Raw genomic sequence first — 24,393 nt, 5'->3', positions numbered from 1 at the left:
ACAGTGCAGTGGAAAAAATGAGAGTTTAAAAAACAAGTAACTCCTTAAGTCCTTCTCTTCTAAAGGGAATAAAATCCCATCATCGGTTAAGAGATGATTTTCAATCACTTTGGCATGCCACATAGGTAAAGAAAACTTTGTACCTTTTCAAAAAAGATTTTACTTATTTGAAAGACAGACTGACAGAGAGAGAAGAGACAAATAGAGAAAGAGGGGCCGATGCTGTGGCGTAGCAGGTAAGGCCCCCGCCTGCAGTGCCGGCATCCCATATGCACGCCAGTTCAAGTCTGCCTGCTCCACTTCCGAGCCAGCTCTCTGCTATGGCCTGGGTAGAAGGTAGAAGATGGTCCAAAGGCTCGGGCCCCTGCATCTTCATGGGAGACCCAGAAGAAGCTCCTGGCTCCCGGCTTTAGATCAGCACAGCTCTGGCCATTGTGGCCAATTGGGGAGTGAACCAGCGGATGGAAGACCTCTCTCTCTCTGCCTCTCTGTAACTCTGCCTTTCAAGTAAATAAATCTTTTAAAAGAGAGAGAGAGATCTTCTATGCATTGGTTCACTCTTGAAATGGCCAGGCCAACGTCAGGAGCCAGGAACTCCATTCAGGTCTCCCACATGGGTTGCAGGGACCCAAGGACTTGGGCATTAGGAAGGACCTGGGTCAGAAGTGGAAAAGGCTGGGCACATTGCCAGTGTCCCAGGTGGCAGCTTAACCTGTTGTGCCACAACGCAGGCCCCTAAAGGACACTTTGGGGAAGAGAGTCTCTCCTGGTAAGTGTGGATCACAGGTTGCCCAGCTCCCAGGGGATTGCAAGTTCCTGCCTGGAGCTCAGAACTCCACCCTTGCCTTCCTACTGCTCAGAGACACTCAAATTTTTAAAGCCCTCGCATTTGTGACTATTTTAGGGCATGAGGCCCTCAGCTACTGTAGTCCTCAAACCATGCGAAAGCAGGGAAGTCTTCCCCTTAGGATCATTACCTCGCCAATCCTCGAGGTGAAAGACACGAAAAGCCAAACTTTGCATCCCTGACAAAGGCTGGCTGCCTAAAGATGATCTGATGAATTGGGAAGGGACTCGGAAGGGAACAGCACAGTCAGTCTTGTTTAGAAGTTGTCTAGGGAGGTGCAGCAAGTTAAGCCTCTGTCTGTGACGCAGGCAGTCCCAGCTGTTCCACTTCCCATCCAGCATCCTGCTGATGCTTTTGGGAAAGCAGTGGAAGATGTCCCAAGCGCTTGGATCCCTGCACCTATATGGGAGACCTGGAGGAAGCTCCTGGCTCCTGGCTTCGGCCTAGCCCAGTCCTGGCCGTTGTGGCCATTTGGGGAGTCAACCAACAAACGGAAGATTCTCTCTCTCCCCCTCCCTCTCTGTCATTCTGCTTTTCAAATAAATCAATCAATCTTAGGAAAACAAGTTGTCTAATGAACAGAATAACCACTGAGACACCAGGCAAGCAGGTGGAGACCATGCCAAGAGCGTTCAAGGCACGCCCTCAACCCTAGAGCGACCCCCAGCACCAGTGCCTTCTTTACAGGGTGCAGATGCCAGTGTGGGGCAAAGTTCTTGCTCTGCCATGGTTGACCACCAAGTGTGTGCCCGAGCATTTCAACCCCTGCAGGCATGGGGATTCACAACCCTGACTGTGGCTCATGGAAGCAAATCTACTTACATCAGCTCTGACCAAGCCAGTGCGTGGCTTTTTTTTTTTTTTCCCCTTTGCCGCAAGGGACAAAAGCTTGGGCTTTGAAAAGGGAACATAAATACCTTTTCCTTTCATTTTACCAGGAGACCACCTTTGGGACTTTTTTACATTTTTAAATTTATATATGTGGACAAACTCCTTTCATTCTTTCATGCAGCCTGTAACATCAGGTATTACCATTCAGCCTTTTTGTTTTCTTTTTCTTAATTTTTTGCTATTGTGGACTTTTTCATATTACAAAAGTAAAACATCATCATCCCTTTTGAAAAATAGAAACAAAGAAAGAAAACCATCTGTGCTATTACCACGGAGAGAGAAGTATTCTGAGCAATTCTGGGTGTGCTCTTGCTCAAACACATAGACACAAGGGGCCTTCAAGAAGTTCATTGGAAAATGTATATTATGGGGATGGTGCTGTGGCATACTGGGTTAAACCCCTGGCCTACAGTGCCAGCATCCCATGTAAGTGTCAGTTCAAGTCCTGGCTGCTCCACTTCTGATTCAGCTCCCCGCTAAGGCACCTGAGAAAGCAGTGAAAGATGGCCCAAGTGCTGGGAGACCCAGAGGAAGCTGCTGGCTCCTGGCTTCAGCTTGGCTCAGCTCCAGCTGTTGCAGCCATTTGGAGAGTGAACCAGCGGATGGAAAACCTCTCTCTCTCTCTCTCTATCTCTGTAACTCTTTCAAACAAATAAAACAAATCTTAAAAAAATTTTAAAAAATGAATGTTATAAAAAAACTGTACATGAATTTCACATCTGTTTGCAACAAAATAGTGTGGCTTTTATTTCCATTTTCCATGAACTTTTTGACGTTCTCTCTTACACTCTGAGCACCTGTCTACATACTAAGGACCACCAGGGATTGTCCCACAGCCCCCGGAAGCAAGAGAGGGAAGAGGGAGTGGATTCTCCCTCAGAGCCTCCAGCAGGAACCAGCCTCCAACACCTTGACTCACACTTGTAGAAACCTCCCTAGGTTATCTTAGTATGGTGCTAACCCTTCAATATCCTTTTCCACCATCACATTCACTGTGATAGTGGAAATGTCTGTGCCATCCAAATTTATGTATGATGCATAAAGCTAATTTAACCGATCTTTTATTATCATGCATTTTTGTGGGTATAGTTTTTCATTTTCATAAAGAATACCTCTATGACTATCTTTACAGTCAAGTCATTTGACAGAGATGATAAAGAAATTTCTAGAAATATATTTACTTGGACAAATAATTTTAAACTAATTCATAATTCACTTAATATTAGGAGTTTAATATTAATTGATGATTATTTCACAGTAATTATTTCATTCTAATTTTTATTTAATTTTTTATTCTTTTTACTTAAGATTTTATTTATTTATTTGAGAGGTAGAGTTACAGACAGTGAGAGAGAGAGAGACAGAGAGGTCTTCCTTCTGTTGGTTCACTCTCCAAATGGCTGCAACGGCCGGAGCTGAGCTGATCCAAAGCCAGGAGCCAGGTGCTTCCTCCTGGTCTCCCATGCGGGTGCAGGCGCCCAAGCACCTGGGCCATCCTCCACTGCTATTCCAGGCCACAGCAGAGAGCTCGACTGGAAGAAAAGCAACCGGGACTAGAACCGGTGCCCACATGGGACGCCGGTGCCACAGGCGGAGGATTAACCGCATATGCCACGGCGCCAGACCCATTTTTACTTATTTAAAAGGCAGAGGGACAGAGACTGGCAGACAGAGTGATCTTTCATGCTTTGGTTCACTCCAAAGCCAAGAGCCTGGAACTCAATCCAGGTCTCCCACACTGGTGGCAGGGACCCAAGTACCTGAGCCATCATCTGCTGCCTCCCAGGGCATGCATTACCAAGAAGCTGCAATCGGAAGCAAACCTGGGACTTGAACCCAGACATTCTGATATGGGACATGGGTGTCCCAAGCGAACCAAATGCTGTACCAAACGCCTTTTGCTGGATAGCAAAAATTGCTCTTCAGAAATGTCCTGTCAGCTTACACCTCCACCAGGAACATAGCAGAATATCCATTTCCAACCAACAGCTCTGATCAACCTTGTTGGATAAATAAGGAAACCCAAAGACTTAGTTGGTCTCAGGATTTTTTATGCTGTTCATTGTGACCACGAAGGGGGAAAAAAAATTCTCCTTTCTGAGCAGTGACCAGAGCTTTCTGGAGTGGAAAATCATCTTAAATTAGAGAAAAACAGGTGCCACCTCTACTCCAGGGTTATCTGAAATACTTTGTAATGAATGGTTTGGGTCAATGAGAGGGTGATTCCAATTAAGGAATTTCAGCGGAGAGGAGAAGGCAGCTGCTGGCTTGAGTAAGTGAATGGCCATTATTGTCTGAGATTAAAGCAGCAAACCCTTCAAATAGAGAATGCATTGTTCGGAAGGACTCATTAGAACATGGCTGAAAACGGACATCAGTGTATACGGGAGGACTGTTCTAACTATAGAGTTTGTGATTTACCCCGTGACATTGACCTTATCTTGAGTGAGTTATGATATTTCCTGGGTCTCGGCCATGAGCTTTCTCGGTGAGCTGACCTCACTGTGATAACATAATCAGAGTTCAGGTTAGTCATCACCATCCATCTGGGGATACCGGGGGAAAATAACAAACGGGCAACTGTGTGATGCTTAGATTTAATCTCATAGGAGGCCTTTGCGGTGAAGTAGTGGGAACTGAATGGCAGTGGACTGATTCTGTAACCTATTCTCCCAATCTCAGAGTCATTCTCTACTATTTAAAAGGCAATTATGCCTAAAATTAAAATATACCTGATGCAAATTAGATTCATGTTTCATTCCAGGGGCATCATGAGCAGCTTTGAACACCAAGACGCTGGGTGAGTAGGAGAAAAAGTTGAGATTGAGACACAGAAGGCCTGCTTCTAAGCCACCATGGGCCTAAGAGGGCCGTTTAAAAATCCCAGTGAAGCAGGGCAGGTGCTTGGCCTGGCGTTTAAGACGCTTCCTGGGACACTCCCATCTCACATCATAGTGCCTGGGTTCAAGTCCTGCCTCTGCCCCCAGTTCCAGCTTGCTGGTAATGCACATGCTGGGAGGCAGCAGGTGCTGGCTCAAGTACTTGTGTCCCTGCCACCCATGTGGGAGGCCCAGAGAGAGCTCCCACAGCGATGCCCATTGCAGGTGTCTGAGGAGCAGACCAATGGATGGGAGATCTCTAGCTTTCTGTCATTCAAACAAGTAAAATTAATTTTGTTTAGGTTTCTAAAATCCCAATAAGGTAATTTGTTCAGACACAAAATCCAAGTCCTGCAGACAGGACAATGAACTTGTATCCAAGATCTTTAAAATAAATAAATAAAACTACGGGAAAGAGATGTTCAAAGAAAAGTTGAAGATAAAGACAACCTCCATGATCAGATGCGAGTCCACCTTGGTCAAGTTCGCCACGCCCCATGGCTCGTCTTTGCTCATTTCCACCCCTCTTCTCTCCAGTATCCACACCTGTGAATCCTCCTAGTCTACTCTGCCTGCCTTTTTCCCTCCCTCCCTCCTCCCTCCTTCCCTCCTTCTTGCCCTCCTCCCCTCTTTCCTTCCCACATTCCACAGGAAGGTGAACATTCACCAAGGGCCTAGGAAGCCCCACGCATTGTCCTGGGGCCTGAGGCACTAGAAGTAGGAAGTAGGTCTCCCCTCTGCCCTTTCCGGGGGGAGTGTCCAACAGCCGTTCTCTGGCCGACTCCAAGGGAAGCCCTGCTGGAGGCGCCTGCCAGCTCGGTCACCCAGGCTAGCTCCTGCCATTGGTTTTACTCAGCTCTCACTCCAGCCTCACCTGATGTGAGAGACTGACGAATGGATGCTAAAAGGTGGCCACTGACTGATGGCTCGTGACTGAGACACCTGCACAGGTGGTATGTTGCAGTGGGAAGAATGTCTGGAATAGAGGGAGGGGCACTTTTCTAAGTTGTTAACGCTTGAATGGCAATGACAAGGACTAGGGGAGCTTAATATTTACCTACCCCATGCCCCACAACTATTTACCCCCAAAAGAATGGATAGACAGGAAGCCAATGGAGCAAGAAGTTAAGAGGAGGAGCTTCTCCCACTCTCATCCTACCTAGCCTGCCCTTTGGGCACCACATAAAGACATGGGGCTCCATACGACTCTAATGTATGTGACAACTCTAGCTTCTCCTCCCTACCCTCCTCTCTCAAGAAATAATAGCAAGAAAGATGTCACCCCATCAAGTATTATTTATCTATGTGGCTATACAGTCCAAGATGGCATTTAAAAACATAGGAGGGTTTGGGACAGACACTGCGGGATAGTCAGTTGAGCCACTGCTTGGGGCACCCATAGGCCCTACTGGAGTGACAGTTTGAGTCCCAGATGCTCCACTTCCTGCTAAGGCACCCTGAGAAGCAGCAGATGATGACTCAACTACTTGGGTCCCTGAGACCCAGACATCTGGGAGACCCAGATGGAGTTCCAGCCTAGCCTTGAGTGACAAAGGCATTTGGAGAGTGAACCGGGAGATGGAAGTTCTCTCTCTCTCTCTCTCCCTCCATTTCCCTTTCCCTCTCTGTCTCCCTCTCTCTTGCTCTGCCTTTCAAGTAAATGAAAATAAATAAAGATTTTAAAATAAGGGCTTGGAAGTCCTCCTGCCCGAGTTCAAATCTGGATCCCAATATTTCTAAGCTGTATGTCTGATCTTGGGGATGTCACCTAAACTTTGTATGCTTTCGTTTTCCTCACATGTAGCATGAGGCTATTACTGGTCCCCATTCCCATAAGGCTGTTGGAGGACTAAATAACGTAAGAAATGGTAGAACCTAAAAATATGCAGTCTCTTATTAGTCAAGAAATGTTTATCAAGCCCCTGCTCTGACCCACGCGAGGATGTGGTCCCTCCCTTCTGTAAGCTGGAAGAGAAACAGGAAGACCGCCCAAGCTGGCAGGTGCAGCCATCAGCATGGGGGACCAGAGGGGCACTATGGTTTCATCAAGGTTTACCCTCTCTGAAATTCACTTTGAAATCGTCTTACTGTCACTTTTTCAAATAAATAATTTTTTTTATAAAGGTAGGTACACGTGCACATCGGTTGGGGGTGGAGAAATGGACTCAAGAAAGACCTCTCAGAAGTGACTTTCCAGAAATGACCTAGAACTCAAGTTCCTAATGACAAACAGTATCTCTCCAGGTGATGAAAGGCAAGGATGGGAGATGGGAGCAAGCTCCAGGGAACCAGAGGGGCTTGCTGGTGGTCTATAAGGTTTGAGTAACCATGGAAAATTAAAGGGTGCAGTGGAACCAAAAGTATCTGTTCTGCCATGCTAGGAATTTGAACTTCATCCGAACACCCAAGGGGAAATCCTGAAGAGTTTTAAACAGTCAGACTCCCTGAAGGTTAACAAACCAGCATTCCGCTGTCTATTCTCATTCTGCTGTATCACAAAGAGAACTTGGTTTGTTTTGTCTTCTCAAAAATACTTGTTGGAACAGTCATCTCAGACTTGAATTGTGGCGATTTTTCCTGAAGCAATAGTTATAATTTTGTACGGACAACTGGCTAGATAGTAAACGCTTGCTCCTCCGGGAGTTTTTCCCCATTTCTTTTCTCATCTCGTACAATCATTGCCAGAAAGGACCCACCAATTGTATTTTCTCATCTGTGGTCCCTGATGTGGATGAATACCCGGCTGGGCCTTTTGCAACATTTAGGGCAAACCACTTGGCTGAGCTGTCAAGCCAGTGCAAGGGTAATCAGCAGATTTATTCGAGGAAATGCATTTATGGTACTAAATAGCCATTCTAAATGGGGCCATTATCTGCCCTTTTCACTGTGGCTATAAATGGCCCTCCAGATCGTGGCTGCCCACAGTAAGTCCATCACGCTTCCTGGACGTGACTTTGAGACAACGTTCAGTCAATGCACATGCATGCGTGATGCTTCTCGGATGCACAAACTCAAAGGCACATGCTTTGTTAAACGTTTCCAGGACGTGAAAGGCAGAGAGGAGAAAGCAAAGATTTGTTGAATAATCAGAGGAAACGGGGCTTGACATGCAGCCCTGAATTATTCACGGCTTGGTACGAGCCGAGGAGAAGTCACAGCAAAGGTCCTGAGCCCATTTCAAAGCACGGTCTCTTTCTTGGGGCCCCAAGGCTGCCCTCTCCACTGGGGTTCCACAGGGAAAGCCCAGCAGAGTGGGACGTTTCCAGAGGTTCCATCTGCAAGGAACAACAGGACTGAAACCTCTCGGGCTGAGCTCCTTTGAAGGCCTTGGGCCCCTGTAGCTCCACCAACACAGTCAGTTTTCTGTGGTTCTAGACCCTACTCTGCCAATACACTTTGAGACACAGAGGCTTTGTGCCTTCTTACAAAATATCTAAGCCAAACCCCCAAAGAGGGGGAGGGGAGGGGAGGGGAGAAAGGGAAGGGAAGGAAGACGTGTGACTCATAATTTCCAGATTTTCTGTCTGATGTCTTCATTGGACACCAAATCAATACCTATGGCCCTAGGCCAGCGCCACGGCTCACTAGGCTAATCCTCTGCCTGCAGCACCAGCACTCCGGGTTCTAGTCCCGGTTGTTCCTCTTCCAGTCCAGCTCTCTGCTGTGGCCTGGGAAGGCAGTGGAGGATGGCCCAAGTGCTTGACCAGGAAGAAGCACCTGGTTCCTGGCTTCGGATTGGCACAGCGCGCCAGCCGTGGCGGCCATTGGAGGGTGAACCAACGGCAAAGGAAGACCTTCCTCTCTGTCTCTCTCTCACTGTCCACTCTGCCTGTCAAAAAAAAAGAAAGAGGCCTCACCAGAAACCAACTCCGACAGAACTTTGATCTTGGATTTGCAGCAAAAAATTTATGTTGAAACACACAAGGCAAGTGTGGGGAGTAGTGGTCTCGGGGCGGCGATTGTGCTATAAGAATCCATCCCTGTGAACGGGGTTAGGTGCCATATTAAAGGGCGGAGAAGGGACTCCACCCATGTCTCCCTCTGCCTCCCGCCAAGTGAGGACACACCGCTCTTCCCCGTGCAGCGCCCAGGCACCACGGTGGAGGCGGCCCTCGCCAGCCTCCAGTGCTGTGAGGACAAAAGGCCCACTCTTCCCGCAGGGTCACGCCTCAGGCCGCGTGTTCGAGTCCCAGTATCTCTGTTCAATACAAAGAGGGCCTCAAGTAGGCATGGCTCCTTCTTTCTCCTTTCAGCTCCTGGGGTGCTCATTTCCTGGGTTCCTTTTGATGTGGGATAGGCCATGGCTGGTTCAGGTCTGCAAAGCAGGAGTTCGCAAGAACCATATGGAATCATAGCTTCCTACTTGTCAATCAAAACACCCCCTCTTCTGGGATGCACCTTCTTCATCTGGGACCAACGCGGGGAACGCCATGAAAGTATGGCTACTGAGCTCCATGTGGAACTGTGGAGGTGCCATGTAATTCCCACATGGTTTCATGCCTGTAGAGGTACCACCCCTACCTCATAGAAGGGGCCCACACTGGGGAGGGGCCTTCTCTCTCTCTCACCACAGACCCCGGCTGGAGATGCTGCACAGCTGCCCTTTTCTCTCTCCCTTTCCCCACCCCTCCTCCCCTCGGGTCATCCTCAAGCCCACTGCCCACTTATACCTGCTATCTCTGTGTGTGGAGCAAACCATGCTCAGGCGTGTAAGTGTGCTCACTTTCTCAACTTTGGAATAACTCTTGTTACTATTTTTTGCACTTTCTGTCTGCACTTAGAATGCTTTGTGTGAAACAAGAGCCTGGAGTGAAATTAATACACCCTTGCCCACGGCACCTTCACAAGTGCAGTACACGACTGCTCCTGTCTGAGGAATGCCCAGATGGGTACAGTCACATTTTTTTAAGCAAAATGGAAGTGTTTTTATGGGATTTGATTACTGTAAAAGGAATTTTTAGAGAGTTACAGAGAGAAGAAGAGAAAGAGAAAAAGAGAAGAGAGAGGTCTTCCATTTGCTAGCTCACTTCCCAGGTGGCTGCAACAGCTGAGGCTGGGCCAGGTCAAAGCCAGGAGTCGGGAGCTTCTCCCAGGTCTTCCACATGGGTAGCAGAAGCCCACACACTTGGGCCATCTTCCATGGCTTTTCCCATAGCAGAATGGAAGCACCAGAAGTGGAGCAGCAATGACAGAAACTGGCACCCATATGGGATGCCGGCACCACAGGTGCTATGCCACAGCACCAGCCCCTGGTGCTCCTGGTATCCGCAGGGAATATAGGTTCCAGATTCGACCTGCCTTCCCCTAATTTTTGTTATCAAAACAAGCTCTAAGCCTGGTCCAGTAGACCTATTGCCAGCTGCTATCTAGCCCTGCCTCTGGAAGCTGCAGGAACTTGTTCCGAAACCTGGTCAATTCCTGCTTAGCATCTGCAGCAGCTCAGCATACCCGTGCATTCCTGACATCCCTTGTTCTCAATAGTAGGGGTATAAAACGCGGACTCCATGTCTTCCAACAAATCGTGGACTCCATGTCTTCCAACACACAACTCTACTTGATACGAGGGGTAAAGCAAACCTCCTTCAGGGTTTTTAGTCTGGTGGAAAATTTAGGTATCAGATGAGGGATTAAAATAAAGGGTGACGAGTGTTTGTATGGAGGAAGTACAGAGCATTTCGGTTAGAAGGAAACACGTTTAGAAAGGCTCTTGCCTCATCTCAGTTCGCTGTTCCCCTAGACACCTTGCAGTAACCTAGCCTCCCCCGCAGGTGTGGAAGCACCTGTGCTCTCCTTCCCTAGGCAACCTCTGACCTCAACATTTGTTCGTCATCCTGGCCCACGCCAAAGGCCAAAATTGCTCCTCACTGTGACATTCGTGGCAATTAACTATTTACATAGGTGTCTGGTTACTCTTCTATTGTCCCGTCCATTTGTAAGAAGATACTTAGCAACCCTACCTTCATGTGCATATGATTCAAAATGCTATTTGCTTGATTTCCCACAGGTATGCTTACATTTCACATAACTCTACCTCCGATAGGCTGTTCTAAAGGTGAAGTTTGGCTCTGTATGCCCTCCTTTGTCTGAACCTCCCTGCCTTCCCTACGCCCACAGCACAGCCCTCCTGCTTCCTCCCATCTATGCAGGCCTTGCTTCTGCCCAGTTCTCCCTCCATAATGCACACCAGTGCTTGAGAATTCAGAGCAGGCTGTGGCCTCCAGGCCCCTTTTCTCTCATTCACACTTGTTTCTTGACTTTGCACAAAAGGCATCCATGTGGAAGATTTTGAGTGGGTGGAGAGACAGACCGGAGAAGCCGGCATTGTGGCATAGCAGGTTAAGCCTCCACCTTCAATGCCAGCATCCCATATGGGCACTGGTTCTAGTCCTGGCTGCTCCACTTCTGATCAAGCTCCCTGCTAATGTGCTTGAGAAAGCATTAGAGGATGACACAAGTGCTTGGGCCCCTGCAACCCACATGGGAGACCCAGTAGAAGCTCCTGGCTCCCGGCTTTGCCCTGTCCCTGCCCTGGCCATTGCAGCCATTTGGGGAGTGGACCAGCAGAAGGAAGCTCTCACTCTCTCCTCTCTCTGTAACTCTTTCAAATAATAAAAAAAATCTCTCAGGGGCTGGCATTGTGGCAAGTAGGCCAAGCCTCCACCTATGGCACTGGTATCCCATATAAGCACCGGTTCTAGTCCTGGCTGCTCTTCTTCTGATCCAGCTCCCTGCTATGGCCTGGGAAAGCAGTAGATGGCTCAAGTGCTTGGGCCCATGCACCCACATGAGGGACCCAGAGGAAGCTCCTGGCTCCTGGCTTCAGATCAGCCCAGCTCCAGCAGTTTCTCCGTCTCTACCTCTCCCTGTCTGTAACTCTACCTCTTACATAAATAAATACAATCTTTCAAAAAAAAAGTGATGATCCAGTCCAGGAGGTGCTGATGAAGTTGGTAATGCCCTTACTCTGGGCTATAGGCTTCCCGATCATGTCTGCTCTGTAAATCGGTCTGAGAAATAAAATGCCATTCATCCATTGAGGCACCCAGCGGCTGTTTAGCCCCTCGTCTGCATGAAGCCCAGTGTCTGGGGATATGCAATGGGTGTCTACAATTATGAAGACCCCAAGTGGTTATTTCCTTCAGTCACTGCTGTTTTAGTGGATCCACAGGCTTGCAAAATCATTTTTAGCAGGTGGGAGTGGAAGGTCCCACCAAAAGGGAAGCGATTCATGACCTGGGTTGTGAGGATGTTTATGGCGAGTCCCTGACGTGGACAAGCAGAACTGAGTGAGGGAGGGCCGGGGCAGGGGACTTCCCTCAAGGAAAGACAGACGGGCGCGGGACCTGAATTAGTCAGCCTGGTGGCATGGCGCTGCACTGGGCTGTGGCGGACAGATCGTCATGGTGAGATCAGAAGGGAGGCTTGGGGAAATCTGACTTTCCTATGCTGTTGATACTTCTCTGCAACTATTTTTCCTTTGTGTTTTGCTTTGCCAATGCCAGTTCATCTCCTTTATATCAAGTGACAGCAAGGAAAGGAACCTTCGGACACGCTCAGGCTAGTGAGGTTCAATTTCTCACAATAGTAACTCTTCCTCTTTTTCTTTCTCTTCCACTTCTCTCTGGTCCTCCTTTTCCTTCGTTTTTCATCCCCACCCTCCACCCCCAACTCTGTAGCCCACAGCTCAGATAAGCTGAGACGTGGCAGGGACCTGCTGAGGCCCCATGGGGAATCACCTCTGATGGTGCAGAGGGGTTTTACCATAGACTTTCCTGAATTTTCACACTTGAGTGAGAGAATAAGATCACCCTTTGATTTAATTATAGTGGCCCTTTGTTCTCCCGATGCAAGAAATCCTTAGCGATAGGGACCAGTGGGAAAACACAGAGGCGGTTCTGAGCAGGCCCGATTCCTGGAACCCTGGGCCACATTGGAAGGGCAGTGTCTCGGAGTTTTCCTTAACTTCACTCTAGTTCCTGTATGATTGTATTTTCCTAAGTGAATTTTTCACGCTTGATCAGGTTATTTGTGCTCTCACCCAGACAGGAAAGATTTGGGGTTTTGTCTGAACAGGAACCACACAGCCGGGCGCGGCCGGCCGGGCATCAATCAGTACATAGACAAACCTAACCCTGGGCAAGTGGTTCATTATGGCCCTGCTACCAGCCCAGGGGCAGGTGGCCAGCACACTGCAGGTTAGGCCTGTCGGGCCCTCGCCAGTGAGGGTCCAACGTAGTCACCACACGGTCACTGTTCATCGGTTCTCAAGGAACTTTTACTTGTGGGGGCAAAAGGAAAGTGGGGAGAGAAGAGAAAAGAGGGGCTGCGGGGCCCCCGCCCAGATCCCAATGTCCCTTTATGCTGATATCATCCAATCAGATGAAAGGGCGCGTATAGCCTCAGGTCATCTGTTTCACCTGGTTCTTCCTAGTTGTTTATGCAGAGTCCATTCTGTCTCATCTGTTTCACCTGGCTGTTTTCGTGGGCCTTGTGGTCGACCGATTGCTGCAAGCTATGCAGATGAGGTGGTTCTCACAGGTGGCCAGCCTGCGGTTCCCCACAGCTCCCCCTTTTTTGTTATTTATGGCGCGGAGTTGTGCCTGTCTTAGGTTCCCAGCAACGCGCCACCTGCTTCTTAGATTGCTAGGGGCACTCGCCAGTGATTACCCGTCTTTGGCTACCGCTCCATCATGCTAAGCCATATCTGTTGCTGAGGGTCAGAACGATACATAGCAAGCATAGCCTGTCGGACCACTACAGATCAACAAATCTGATGCACTGTCAAATTCAAGTCCTCAGAACAACAAAAGTGATTAAGCAAGACCTCAAGTAACAATGTTAATGCCATTTACAAAGGAAAAAACTGATACAAAAACATTCTTATTTACATTACACAAAGCTTAGGTGTTAGCCTTAAACGTAACCTTCAAAATACCTTCAAATATATCCAACTCAGGTCACTTTGCTGATTTACTGCAGTACAAATCACGTGCAACATCTTTTTCCTTAAAACAAAACAATTCTTCAAACAATACTGCAAGTACATTACTAAACACCATGAACTCAGGAGTTTTGCCACACTTTTTCCTATTCAAAAAACTTATAGTATATAGAGCTATAGCCAATGCATCGCAATTAGCTACCATATATTCTCCTATTCCCCCTTTTTGTTTATTAGTTTTTAAGTACAGGTGAGTGTTCAATTATTGCCTGCCCTTGGGGATTGTAGGGCACACCTGTAACGTGCTTTATGCTGAATTCTTTTAAGAATGTAGCAAAAAAAACAGGCCGAAGTGTACGCCGGCCCCGTTATCTGTTTTAATAATTTTGGGCACCCCCCAAGTGGCAAAGAACTGTAGACAGTGTTGAATAACCTGTTTAGTTCCTTCTTTTAGAGCCGTGGCTGACAATTCCGGAGAACGTGTCCACCGACACGTGCAAACAGCTCTGGCGTCTTTGCGTCTGTGTGATTTTAAGGCATTCTTCAACCTTCTGTAAGATTGCAGCTGCCTCTGGGGTCAGCGTACAAGGTGAGGCGAGCTGTGAATCGACTTCTAAAATGTTAAACAATGGTCGCATTTCAGTGGTTAGTTTACAATAAGGCCGCATCCAGTTTAGGTTACCACATAATTTTTGCAAGTCATTTAACGTCCTAAGTCCTGCGGTGGATATGACAAATCTGAAGGGGCCACCGTAGTTGGTGTTAACCTTAGTCCTAGGTACTGGGCCACGGTGCCCTTTTGAATCTTCTCTGGTACAATTTGTAACCCCGCCGTCTGCAAGCATGAGGTTAGCATGGTAAACGCTCTTTCTAGGGTGTCTTCTCTCGCAGCTGCCAACAGCACGTCTGCAAATGAAGTTGTTCTAAGACATCCTTCTCCCATAAAGTTACAGGGATAGCACACACACAAGGTTGTACTTCGCCTGTGGGGCCTTCTTGATCTTTCCAATCTAGCACTTGCTCGCTTCGGGATGGGGCAACAGCGGTGCCTAATCCTACCAAGGTGTTATCTCCTTCCTGGAGGGGCCATGAAGGAGGCCAGTCTTGTTCGGAGATAATACTAACATCTGCCCCCGTTCTCTAACAGCCCCTTGATTGCCTTTCCTTTGATAATAAGAGTCCATAGTGGGCGCTCACCAAGAGTCATAGTGAGCTGCAAAATGCTTTCCTTGATTACCTCTAGTATCCTTTACAAGGCTTATTATTAGCAGCTGAGCAACGGGCTGCAATGGCAACAGCTGCACTATCTCCTTAGTAGATTGGAACATTACTTTGAGCTGTGAACAAGGCAACTGAATAAGCCCCGTTAATGAATTTGTAGCCCTTCCTATAGTAACGCCTAAACCGTGGCTATAATCCATGGGCTCCCGAGGTTCCACATCCATTGCCTGGATTCCCATTTGAAGTGTTAATACCAAACAGTTGGTGGCTCGCAGCTCTGTGCAGTAAACGCTTGCCGGTCCTTTTGAGACAGTCCTACTCCTCCCATGGTTTGTCCTCTCACCCATTGAGTTTTCGGGCCCCTGGGTGTGGGGGCCCGCCACTCTTTTTTGGAATGTACTATTCTGGCCACTTGATCTGGTGGGCAATAGGAGCGAATTGCCTGCTTTATCTTGCTTGGAATAGCACTCATTTGCCCAATGGTTGCCTTTACTGCAGAGGGCACAGTCCTGATTGGCGTCCCGGTTGTCTGTTCTGTACATTCCCTTTTCATGTGACCTTTTCCACACTTAAGACATCTTTATCCTAGCCCGTTCCTTGGAATGGCCTTCCATGCCCTCCGGGCTAGTTTACTCACTTGCTTCAAAACCTCATTAGGGGAACTAGCCTGAGCCTGTTTGTCATTAAAAGCTCCTAATCCTTGTTCCAGGCTGGCTGACCGTTCCTAGCGTTATCATGGGCCTGAGCCCTCTCGAGCTCTCTGTAAGCCGCGGACCAGAGGAAGTCTTTCCCCACCAAGCACTGCCTTAGCAAGTTTGCAGCAACACGGGGGAACTCCTCTTATGAGCAAATGTGCCGACCTCTGTTTCCATCTAGGCTCCCAGACTGAGATTCTCTCTCGTTTTCCTCTAGTAAGTCAGCCCCTTCATCTAAGAGGGTTGCTATTCCCTAGCTTGGTCGATCAGTTGCCATAACCTAAGGACTTCAGGCGATTTCTCTGCTGCCCTCAATTGTCTTCCGGCCCTACGCCATTGTTCCTGTTTAACTCACGGCTTTACAGCAGCTGTTTTCACGGGCGTCCCCGCTACTTTTCTTTTTTCCTTTTCTTAAAAGACAACTTGGTTGCCGAGGGATCCCTTTTTTCCGCGGTACCAGTCCTAGACTTTACCACCTAGACTCCCGTGTTTTCCACATGTTCTAATTTTTTCCCCTAGACTTTACCGCCTAGACTCCCGTGCTTTTCACACGTTCTAATTTTTTCCCGGTACCAATCCTCCTAGACTTTACCACCTGGACTCCCGTGTTTTCCACACATTCTAATTTTTTCCTAGACTTTACCGCCTAGACTCCCGTGTTTTTCACACGTTCTAATTTTTTCTTTTTTCCTGCTTCCAGTGACCAGTCCGACTATCAGAGTCACGGCACCATTTGTCGGGCCCTCGCCAGTGAGGGTCCAACGTAGTCACGACACGGTCACTGTTCATCGGCTCTCAAGGAACTTTTACTTGCGGGGGCAAAAGGAAAGTGGGGAGAGGAGAAAAGAGGAGGGGCTGCGGCGCCCCCGCCCAGATCCCAGTGTCCCTTTATGCTGATATCGTCCAATCAGATGAAAGGGCGTGTATAGCCTCAGGTCATTTGTTTCACCTGGTTCTTCCTAGTTGTTTATGCAGAGTCCATTCTGTTTCATCTGTTTCACCTGGCTGTTTTTGTGGGCCTTGTGGTCGACCGATTGCTGCAAGCTATGCAGATGAGGAGGTTCTCACAGGTGGCCAGCCTGCGGTTCCCCACAAGGCCAGCGCTGGGAGGCGAGAGGTGGCACAAATCAACCCACAGCTGCAGCGCTGGAAACTGGTGGAAGTCAGACAAGATTGGATCATGACTGAGTTACTCTGACAATCCCCATTATTTGTTTACGGACTTATTTTTAGACTTTAAAAATATTCTCATTGGTCCTTAATCCCTGCAGGCACGGGTATAGTAGCAATAAAGTTACACAAGCTGACAGCAGCCAGCCAGCTCCAAAAACTCTTCCAAAGCCATCTCGGCTGTCACTTCCTGCTCAGCTCAACTCCAGGGTCAACAGCCATCCTCTTCGCTCTCTGTCGCAGAAGGTCAGAACACACAGCAGACGCGGGCGGCCCACAGCATAGAAGCCAAAGGCTGACAGCTGCCTTCCAGACGGGAGAAATGCGAGCGAGTCCTCCCTAAACCTTTGCTAACTGGGACGGGAACCGAGGACTGCCAGGGCTGTCGGAGGGCCTGGGACAGGGGACTGAGTCCTCCAGCGAGTGTGCACCGGGGTCAGCACGTGTACTACAGGCTGTGTCGGGTCCTGTGGGCGGCCTTGCGAGCCCCAGAGCGGTGGTGCAAAGGCCCTGTTGGTCATGCTGAGCAGGGACAGTCACAACAGAAACAGCAGGATCGGCCGCGACAAATTCAGGATGCCACGGCCCTCAACACACGTTAGGGCTTCAGGACGGCCTAGCAGGAAGGACCACAGCGGTGGCTGGGCCCCAGCCCGGAGAGGGCTGCCCGGCAGACAGGCCCCAGGGTAACGCGCGCAGGCCCCGGCGGCCCCGGAGCCCTCGCCCCCGCCCTGGAGACGGCGGCCTGCAGGGGAAGAGGCGCCCCCCCTGACCCCTGACCGGAAGCCCTCGGTGGGTTGGCTTCTGGAGTCTGTTACTGCGCGGACAGGACTGTTACGTGGCCTGGTTTCCGGGAGGGTCTTAACGTCTCGTTAAGACAAAGGAGAAGAGCTGGCGGGACCCGAGATCTCCGCAGACCCAGGTGAGTGACCGCCTCAGGTGGCCAGTCAGCCACCCCGAAGCACCACCCTTCCCTCCGAACTGGCTGGGACCCCACACACCGGGCCCTGAGCTCCCCCAGGTCCCTTACCCTGCAATTTACCTGCCAATCCCTGGGGCTCTCCGGGTCCCCGGCCACCCTACTCGGAGTGGGGGCAACAGCCGGGCTCCTACCTGCTTCAGAGTCGTCCAGATCTCCGTGTCGCCCTGGGATGCCACCTCCTGTCCCCTCGGTTCACTCCCTCTCATTTTGAGGGCTCTTTGGCGAGTAGTACCCAGCCGGGACCCCACACCTCTTCTGTGGAGCCAAGGGAGCTCGGGACTAGAAAGGGGCTGGTGTTAGGCACAGTGAGCTGCCACCTGCGACTCCAGCATCCCATATCCGAGTGCCAGTTGGAGTCCCAGCTGCTTTGCTTCCAATCCAGCTACCTGCCTATGCACCTGGGAAGGCAGTAGAGGATGACCCAAGTTCTTGGGCCACTGGCACCCATGTGGGAGACCTGGACGGAGTTCCAGGCTCTTGGCTTTGGCCTGGCCCAGCCCATGACATTGCAGTCATGTGAGAAGTGAACCAGCAGATGGAGGATCTCTCTCCTTCTCTCTCTCTCTCCCTCCCTCTCCCTCATCATCTCTATCAATCTGCCTTTCAAATAAATAAAAATAAATCATAAAAACAAAAAAAGAGGACCCATGAGCACACAGGGAAGCCTTGTGGGTGTGGTGGGCAGGAGAGCAGGATGCCCGGACTGAGCCTGGTTTGATGAGTGCAGTCGGGAGGAGATGTGATGGTGTTAGCATTCTGGTGAGGAAGTGGGCTGCCTTGTGACTGAGGGAAAGTAAGACAAAGAATGCTTTGATGTTTCTACTTAAGCCTTTAGCTCAATAATTCAATAAGAAGATCCATTAACCCTTGAAGCCATCAAAACGTGCCTAGAGAATACAGTTAACTTGCTTTTTTGGCCATTATTGAAGATTTAGAAAGGATTCATCCTTTTTGTTCATTGGTATTTTCCCATATCACGAAAGGACTGAACATGCTTCCTAAGTGAATAAGAAGAAAATAGAGATGAATGAAATCTATGAGGAGAGGTAGGACTTCCTTCCTTTCTGGACTGTTTACGTTTCCTTTAAATAATTGGTATCTCCTGGCTAATGTCTCTAGGAGAAAAAGAAAAAGGTTTTTCCAACAAAGAACTCCTCCACTTTCGATGACTGGCAGTGCTTGGCTTGTGAGGAGTGAGACACAAAATCTTCCGGGTAAATGGATTGGACCAATAGAAACGTAACAAAGCAGGCATAGGCGCTCTCAGTTCGACATTCAGCTCCAAGCAATGTTTGCAACAAAGATGTTCCAGGCTCTGCTGGAAGGCAGAGGAGGAGGGGGAATGGTGCACTGTTGGTTATAGATGCTTTGGGGGATTTTAAGAAGTGTGAGACACTGGAGCAGTGAACATTTCAGAAATAAAATAGATACAATAAAAGAACGGTTGGAGGACAGATGCTGGAATTGAGGCCACTGAAGAGGTGGAGTTAAAAAGCCCATGGAGAAGAACTGGAAAGAAAAATATAGTCAGAGAAAATGAGGGAAAAGGCACGGTGGGAATGTGTACACTCTTAGTGGCCCTTCAGTTAGCAATGACTCCAGTATAATGAGGAAAATGAGAAAGAACCGTTCAAAATAAAAATTAACCGACAGACTCAAAAAGAAGGGCATTTCATAACATATTGCAATTTTTTGTTCTGATTTCTTTTTGATGACTATTTCAATGTAGGACTTAGAGAAATATTAATAAGATATTTCTGATGGTTTTATTCCCTATCAGTGATTGAAGGGAAGCTGCCACTAACATCAGAAAATGCATTGGAGGGGAAGGACATGGGTGTTTAGCCTGGCAGTTAAGATGCCTGTTTCCCACAACAGAATAGCTGGGTTGATACCCAGCTCCAGCTTCTGACTCCAGCTTCCTGTTACTGTAGAGCCTGGGGAGCAGAAGTGATGCCGTAACTACCTGGGTCCCTTCCCTGACACCTGCCAGATTGAGATCATGGCTCTTAGCTTCAGCCCTGGCCAAACCCTAGTCATTGCAGGCATTTGGGGAGTGAACCAGTTGATGAGAGCTCTCTGCCTCTCAAGTAAACTAATTACAATTTTTTTGAAAAAATAAAATACATATTAGGAAGCTTCTGGAAGTTATATACCTGTAGGCATCAGCTGGTTCTTAACACCTATAGGCACCAATGGTTCTGGTGTTTATGGTGTTTGTGGGGTGTGTGTTTGTGTGTGTGTGTAGGGAGGGGAGTTGGTTGGAATTATAGCCACATCCCTGGCTTCACCCTTCTCCTAGTATTCTCCTGCGTGAGGTGAGGCCTTCCTACAAGGCTATACTGCCTACCCCAGGTGCCGGAGGGAGTGATGGTGTTGCCACAGGTCCATGGATTCAAAAAAAGCTGATGAGGGGGAACAAAAAAGGACAAACACAAATGAATCCCTCTATGAGCAAAATGAGTTCTTAGACAAAGAGAGGCAAAGATTTACAGGTTGTGTGACCAGAGGAGAAAGAAAACTAAGAAGAATTGAGCTCGAAAACATATAGAGCACTGATACCTGTAATCTACTTTAAATTGCAATAAAAAATTGATTGAGGCTGGCATTGTGGCATAGCGAGTTAAACCACCTGTGACAATGGCATCTCATATGAGCACTGGCCTGAGTCTCAGCTGCTCCATTTCCAAACAAGCTTCCTGTTAATGTGCCTGTGAAAGCAGTGGAAGATGGCTGAAGTATCTGGGCCCCTGCTACCTAAGTGAGAGACCCAGATGAAGTTCTGAGCTCCTGGCTTCAGCCTGGGCCAGCCCTAATCACTGCAACCTTTTGGGGAGTGAACCCACAGATGGTCTCTCTTTCTCTCATTCTGCCTTCTAAATAAATCAATAAATCTTTAAAAATAAATAAATAATAAAATGGTTTCTAAAAAAAGAAAGAAAACACTTATCAAAAATACTGGGGAGAGGGAAAGAACTGGACCAAGTAAGCATGAGCTTAACCAGAATAAGGAAATGATTCACACTGGCTGCCCCCCACAGGGCTTTGTTTCGGCAGTGGCTCCCTTTAAAATGTACCCTTTAGACACATACTCATTTCCATGGGGCAGATTCTCAAAGTCGTTCTGAATACATTCAACCTGCCTGCCACCAAGAAGAAAGAAACCATGGAATTAAGCAACCTGACCTTCCACAAGAGACATGTTCACAGTGAGACATCATTTTCCAGCACTGGCTGGTAAACTCTCCCCTTGCTGTATATAAGCTCACTTGCCTGGCTGCGTTTTTGCTGAGCACAGTAGTTTCATGTGGTAAGTGTGAGGGATTTTTGTTGAAGTGTTTGGTTCTGGGTTCCCCAGAAGCCCATCCCTACCTGGGGTGATGACTGAGCTGGCATACCATTTTCCATAACAGCCAAAAATTAACAACTTAAATGCTATTCAACTGATGAATGGGTTAATAAAATGTAGTACAGCACACCTTGAAATAGTATTCAGCAACAGAAATGATTAAAGTATGGATATATGCTACAATCTGGTTGATACAAATGACCAATATCAGGAGTAAAGATGAGGTTATTACTATAGCTTTTACAAACATGAAAATTATAACAAGGGGGGAGGGGACGGCATTGTGACATAGTAGGTTAAGCCTCTGCCTGCAGTGCAGGCATCCCATAAGGGCATCATCCACTCAAGTCCCAGCTCCTCCACTTCCGATCCAGCTTCCTGCTAATGTTCCTGGGAAAAGCAGCAGAAGATGGCCTAAGTGCATGGGCCCCTGCACCCATGTGGGAGACCCAGAAGAAGCTCTGGGCTTCTGGCTTCAGCCTGGACCAGCCTTGGCCATTGTGGCCATTTGTGGAATGAACCAGTAGATGGAAGATTTCTTTCTCTCTGTCTCTCCTCCTCTCTCTCTCTCTCTCTAACTCTGCCTTTCAAATAAATAAAAAATAAATCTTTAAAACAATAAAAAAGGGAAATTGTGAACAACTTTATGAAGATAAATTCAACAATTTAGATGAAATTGAACAAATTCCTTGGATAACTTTTAAAAACTTCTACAGGATGAAACAGGAAATCTGAATAACCTTTTATCTAAGCAGGAAATTGTATTTATCAGAAACCTTCTCACAAGGGAAACTCCAGACCCATAGCATTTCACTGGTGAATTCTATGAAATATTTAAATTTCTCAAGAAAAAAACTTTGAAAAAACAGATGAACAAACACTTTCAACTCATTTTATAAGGCCAACACAGTCCTAATAACCACCCTCCAAAAAGAGAAAATTAGAGATCAGTATCCCCCATGGATATAGACAGAAAAATCCTCAACAAAAATGTTGGGTAATCACAGGCAGCAATAGATAAAAAAGAATAAATATCATAACCAAGTAGGTTTTATTCCAGGAGGTGATCAAACATTCAACAATCTCTGTATTTTATCACATTTACAGAATCAAAGAGAAATACCACAGGGTTATGGCAATAGATGCAGAGAGAATATCTTGAAAAAAAATCAGTGCTCACTTATGATTTAAAAACACACAAACAAAACAATAATAATAACCAAAAAAAACACCTCACTATCAGCCAAATAGGTGAAAAGGGAAATCTTTTACCCTGATAAAGAGGATCTACAAAAGAACCAGAGCTGACATCAGATTTGATGATTCAAATATTGAACAACTTACCCTCTGATCAGGAACAAAGTAAGGACCCCCAGGCTCTCTATGTTCAAGGCCTTGTCCTGCAAAAAGGCAGAAAGAGCAGAAAGAACTTGCATTGTCTCTATTTGCAGATGTAAATGGTAGCTGTTACTTGGGTTGCAGAATTTAAAATAATGTATATATACTGAAGCCTGTGGGCACTCTTGGCCAAGACCAGATATTTAGTCAGACATTATTTTAGATGTTTCTTTGAGGGTATTTTCAGATGATAAAGTCATGGATTTTGAGTCAATCCTATTCCCCTTCGTACTGATGGTGGGCCTTATCCAATCAGTTGGAGCCCTGCAAGGAACAAAAGGCTGGTCTGCTCCAGCAGGCATCCCTCAGACATCATCTGCAGCACTGGATGATGTTGGTGCTTAGGCAGACGGCCTTTGGACTTCACCTGCAATGTCAGCTCACCCCCTGGGTCTCCAGCCTAAAAACTTAGTCCACCCTGCAGGTCTAGAACTTCTCAACTTTCCTAAGTGCATGAGTTTGTTCCTTAAAGTCTCATTTTTTCTCCCCTCTCCCACTCCCTCCTTCCATATATACATGCAACCACACATGCATGTACATGCACACCACACATTCCTTATTCAGTTAACTCTCTGAGTTAGTTGGTTCCTGAATAGTGTAGCTCCTTTTTGTAGTTTCTATTTCAATTCTGAAATTCCCCGTCTTTTCATCCATTGTCAATATATTTTTCTTTAGTTTATGAGCATACTTATTATTGCTGCTTTAAAATCTTCTTGTGCTATTTGCAACATCTTGGTTAAATCAAGATGAGTCTTTCCTCTTGAAAATGGGTCAGATTTTCTTGTTTTTTATTTTTTGGTGTTTTGGGGGGGGTGGTGGTTGTTAATTTTTGTACGTTCACATGTTGATATTAGACAGTACTTTAGACATTGTGAATGTTGCTGAGATTCTAAATTCTATTGCATACCCATGAAGAGTGTTGATGTACTGCTGCTGTTTTACCTGCAGGCAGTTAACCTGCTTGGTCCCAGGCAGTCTTGGAGCAGCAGCTGGAATCTCAGTTCGGTTGTTTCATCCTTAGCTGGGTTGCTCTAAGTCTGCTTCCAGCAGGTGTGGTTCACAGCTGCAGATTCTCACTGGCACTCCTCTTTCCGACATCCCTCTCTCACTTTCCACTGGCTGGGATTTCCCCAAAGTCTCTCTACTGTCTCTTCAGGCTAGAAAACCTGGAGATTTGCTGTTAGAATTTCAGTAGGATAACCACTCATCCGGCTTTCTCAGAACTGAAGGATTTTCTGGTAGAGGATGTATCACAATTAGGACATTTCTGGAAAAACCTTATTTGGTCACGATGAGCTCTAGCCACTTGTTAGGTTGCAGAGTCTGGTCTGCCCTCAGGTAGAAGATGCATAAACAACACCTCACCCAGTGACAACTTTTCTTCAATGATCAGCCTGTCTGTGGTTGTCTCCCAGTGCCTTCAAGTACCGCTTTTTGTGTTTTGTCCAGACTTTTTAGCTGTTACCTGTAAGAGAGCTGGCCCACCAGGAGGTTCCTGGTCATTGCTAGAAGCGAATCTCCCTTCAGTCACACTGCCAGTCTTGTTTCCCTATGCTCTCTCTAACCTTGACTAGATCGCTCTCCTCATTCTCTATACACACTCCTTTCTCCTCTTCTCCTGAGCCATCTTCCGAGCCCCTGTCTTACAAATGTGCCTCTCCCAGAGGCTCCCTGGAATCCCCACCCACAAGGCAGGTTCAGCGTGGGTTAGTGATTGACCTATCAGGCAACACAAGGAAGCAATGAATGCCCACAGCCTTGGAGCTCTGCTCCATTCATGATCTCATCTGAGTCTCATTCCAACCCTGCAAGGTGGGCACCCCCTCCATACTATAGATAAAAAAAAAAAAAAAATTGGAGAGTCCCTAAAGTTATTCTGCAAGACCACCATCTCCTTGTCTAACTCAGCATTCCTCCTGACCACCCACAGGGGTCAAGGACAGTCATTTGTGGATTCCCTGCCATGCTGAGCTTTATCTCAGTTGATACTTCCCTTCCTGCTTGTCACCGCTCTCTCTGG

General features: G+C 47.5%; 1 protein-coding gene across 1 annotated transcript in view; it reads right to left on the bottom strand.

Annotated features, from left to right (window-relative positions):
* Nucleotides 1-22,038: 22,038 nt before the first annotated feature.
* The window catches only part of LOC133775053 (uncharacterized), a 68,034-nt gene continuing 65,679 nt past the window's right edge, over nucleotides 22,039-24,393 (bottom strand). The window contains exon 5 of the mRNA XM_062213149.1: nucleotides 22,039-22,375. Coding sequence (XP_062069133.1) covers nucleotides 22,263-22,375 — 113 coding nt within the window. The 3' untranslated portion in view covers nucleotides 22,039-22,262. The remainder of the gene's footprint in view (nucleotides 22,376-24,393) is intronic.

Source organism: Lepus europaeus, chromosome 16 (genome assembly GCF_033115175.1).
Source record: "Lepus europaeus isolate LE1 chromosome 16, mLepTim1.pri, whole genome shotgun sequence".
Taxonomy (NCBI): Eukaryota; Metazoa; Chordata; class Mammalia; order Lagomorpha; family Leporidae; genus Lepus; species Lepus europaeus.
The sequence above is the reverse complement of the archived record's forward strand: the minus strand, read 5'-3'. Positions and strand labels throughout refer to the sequence as shown.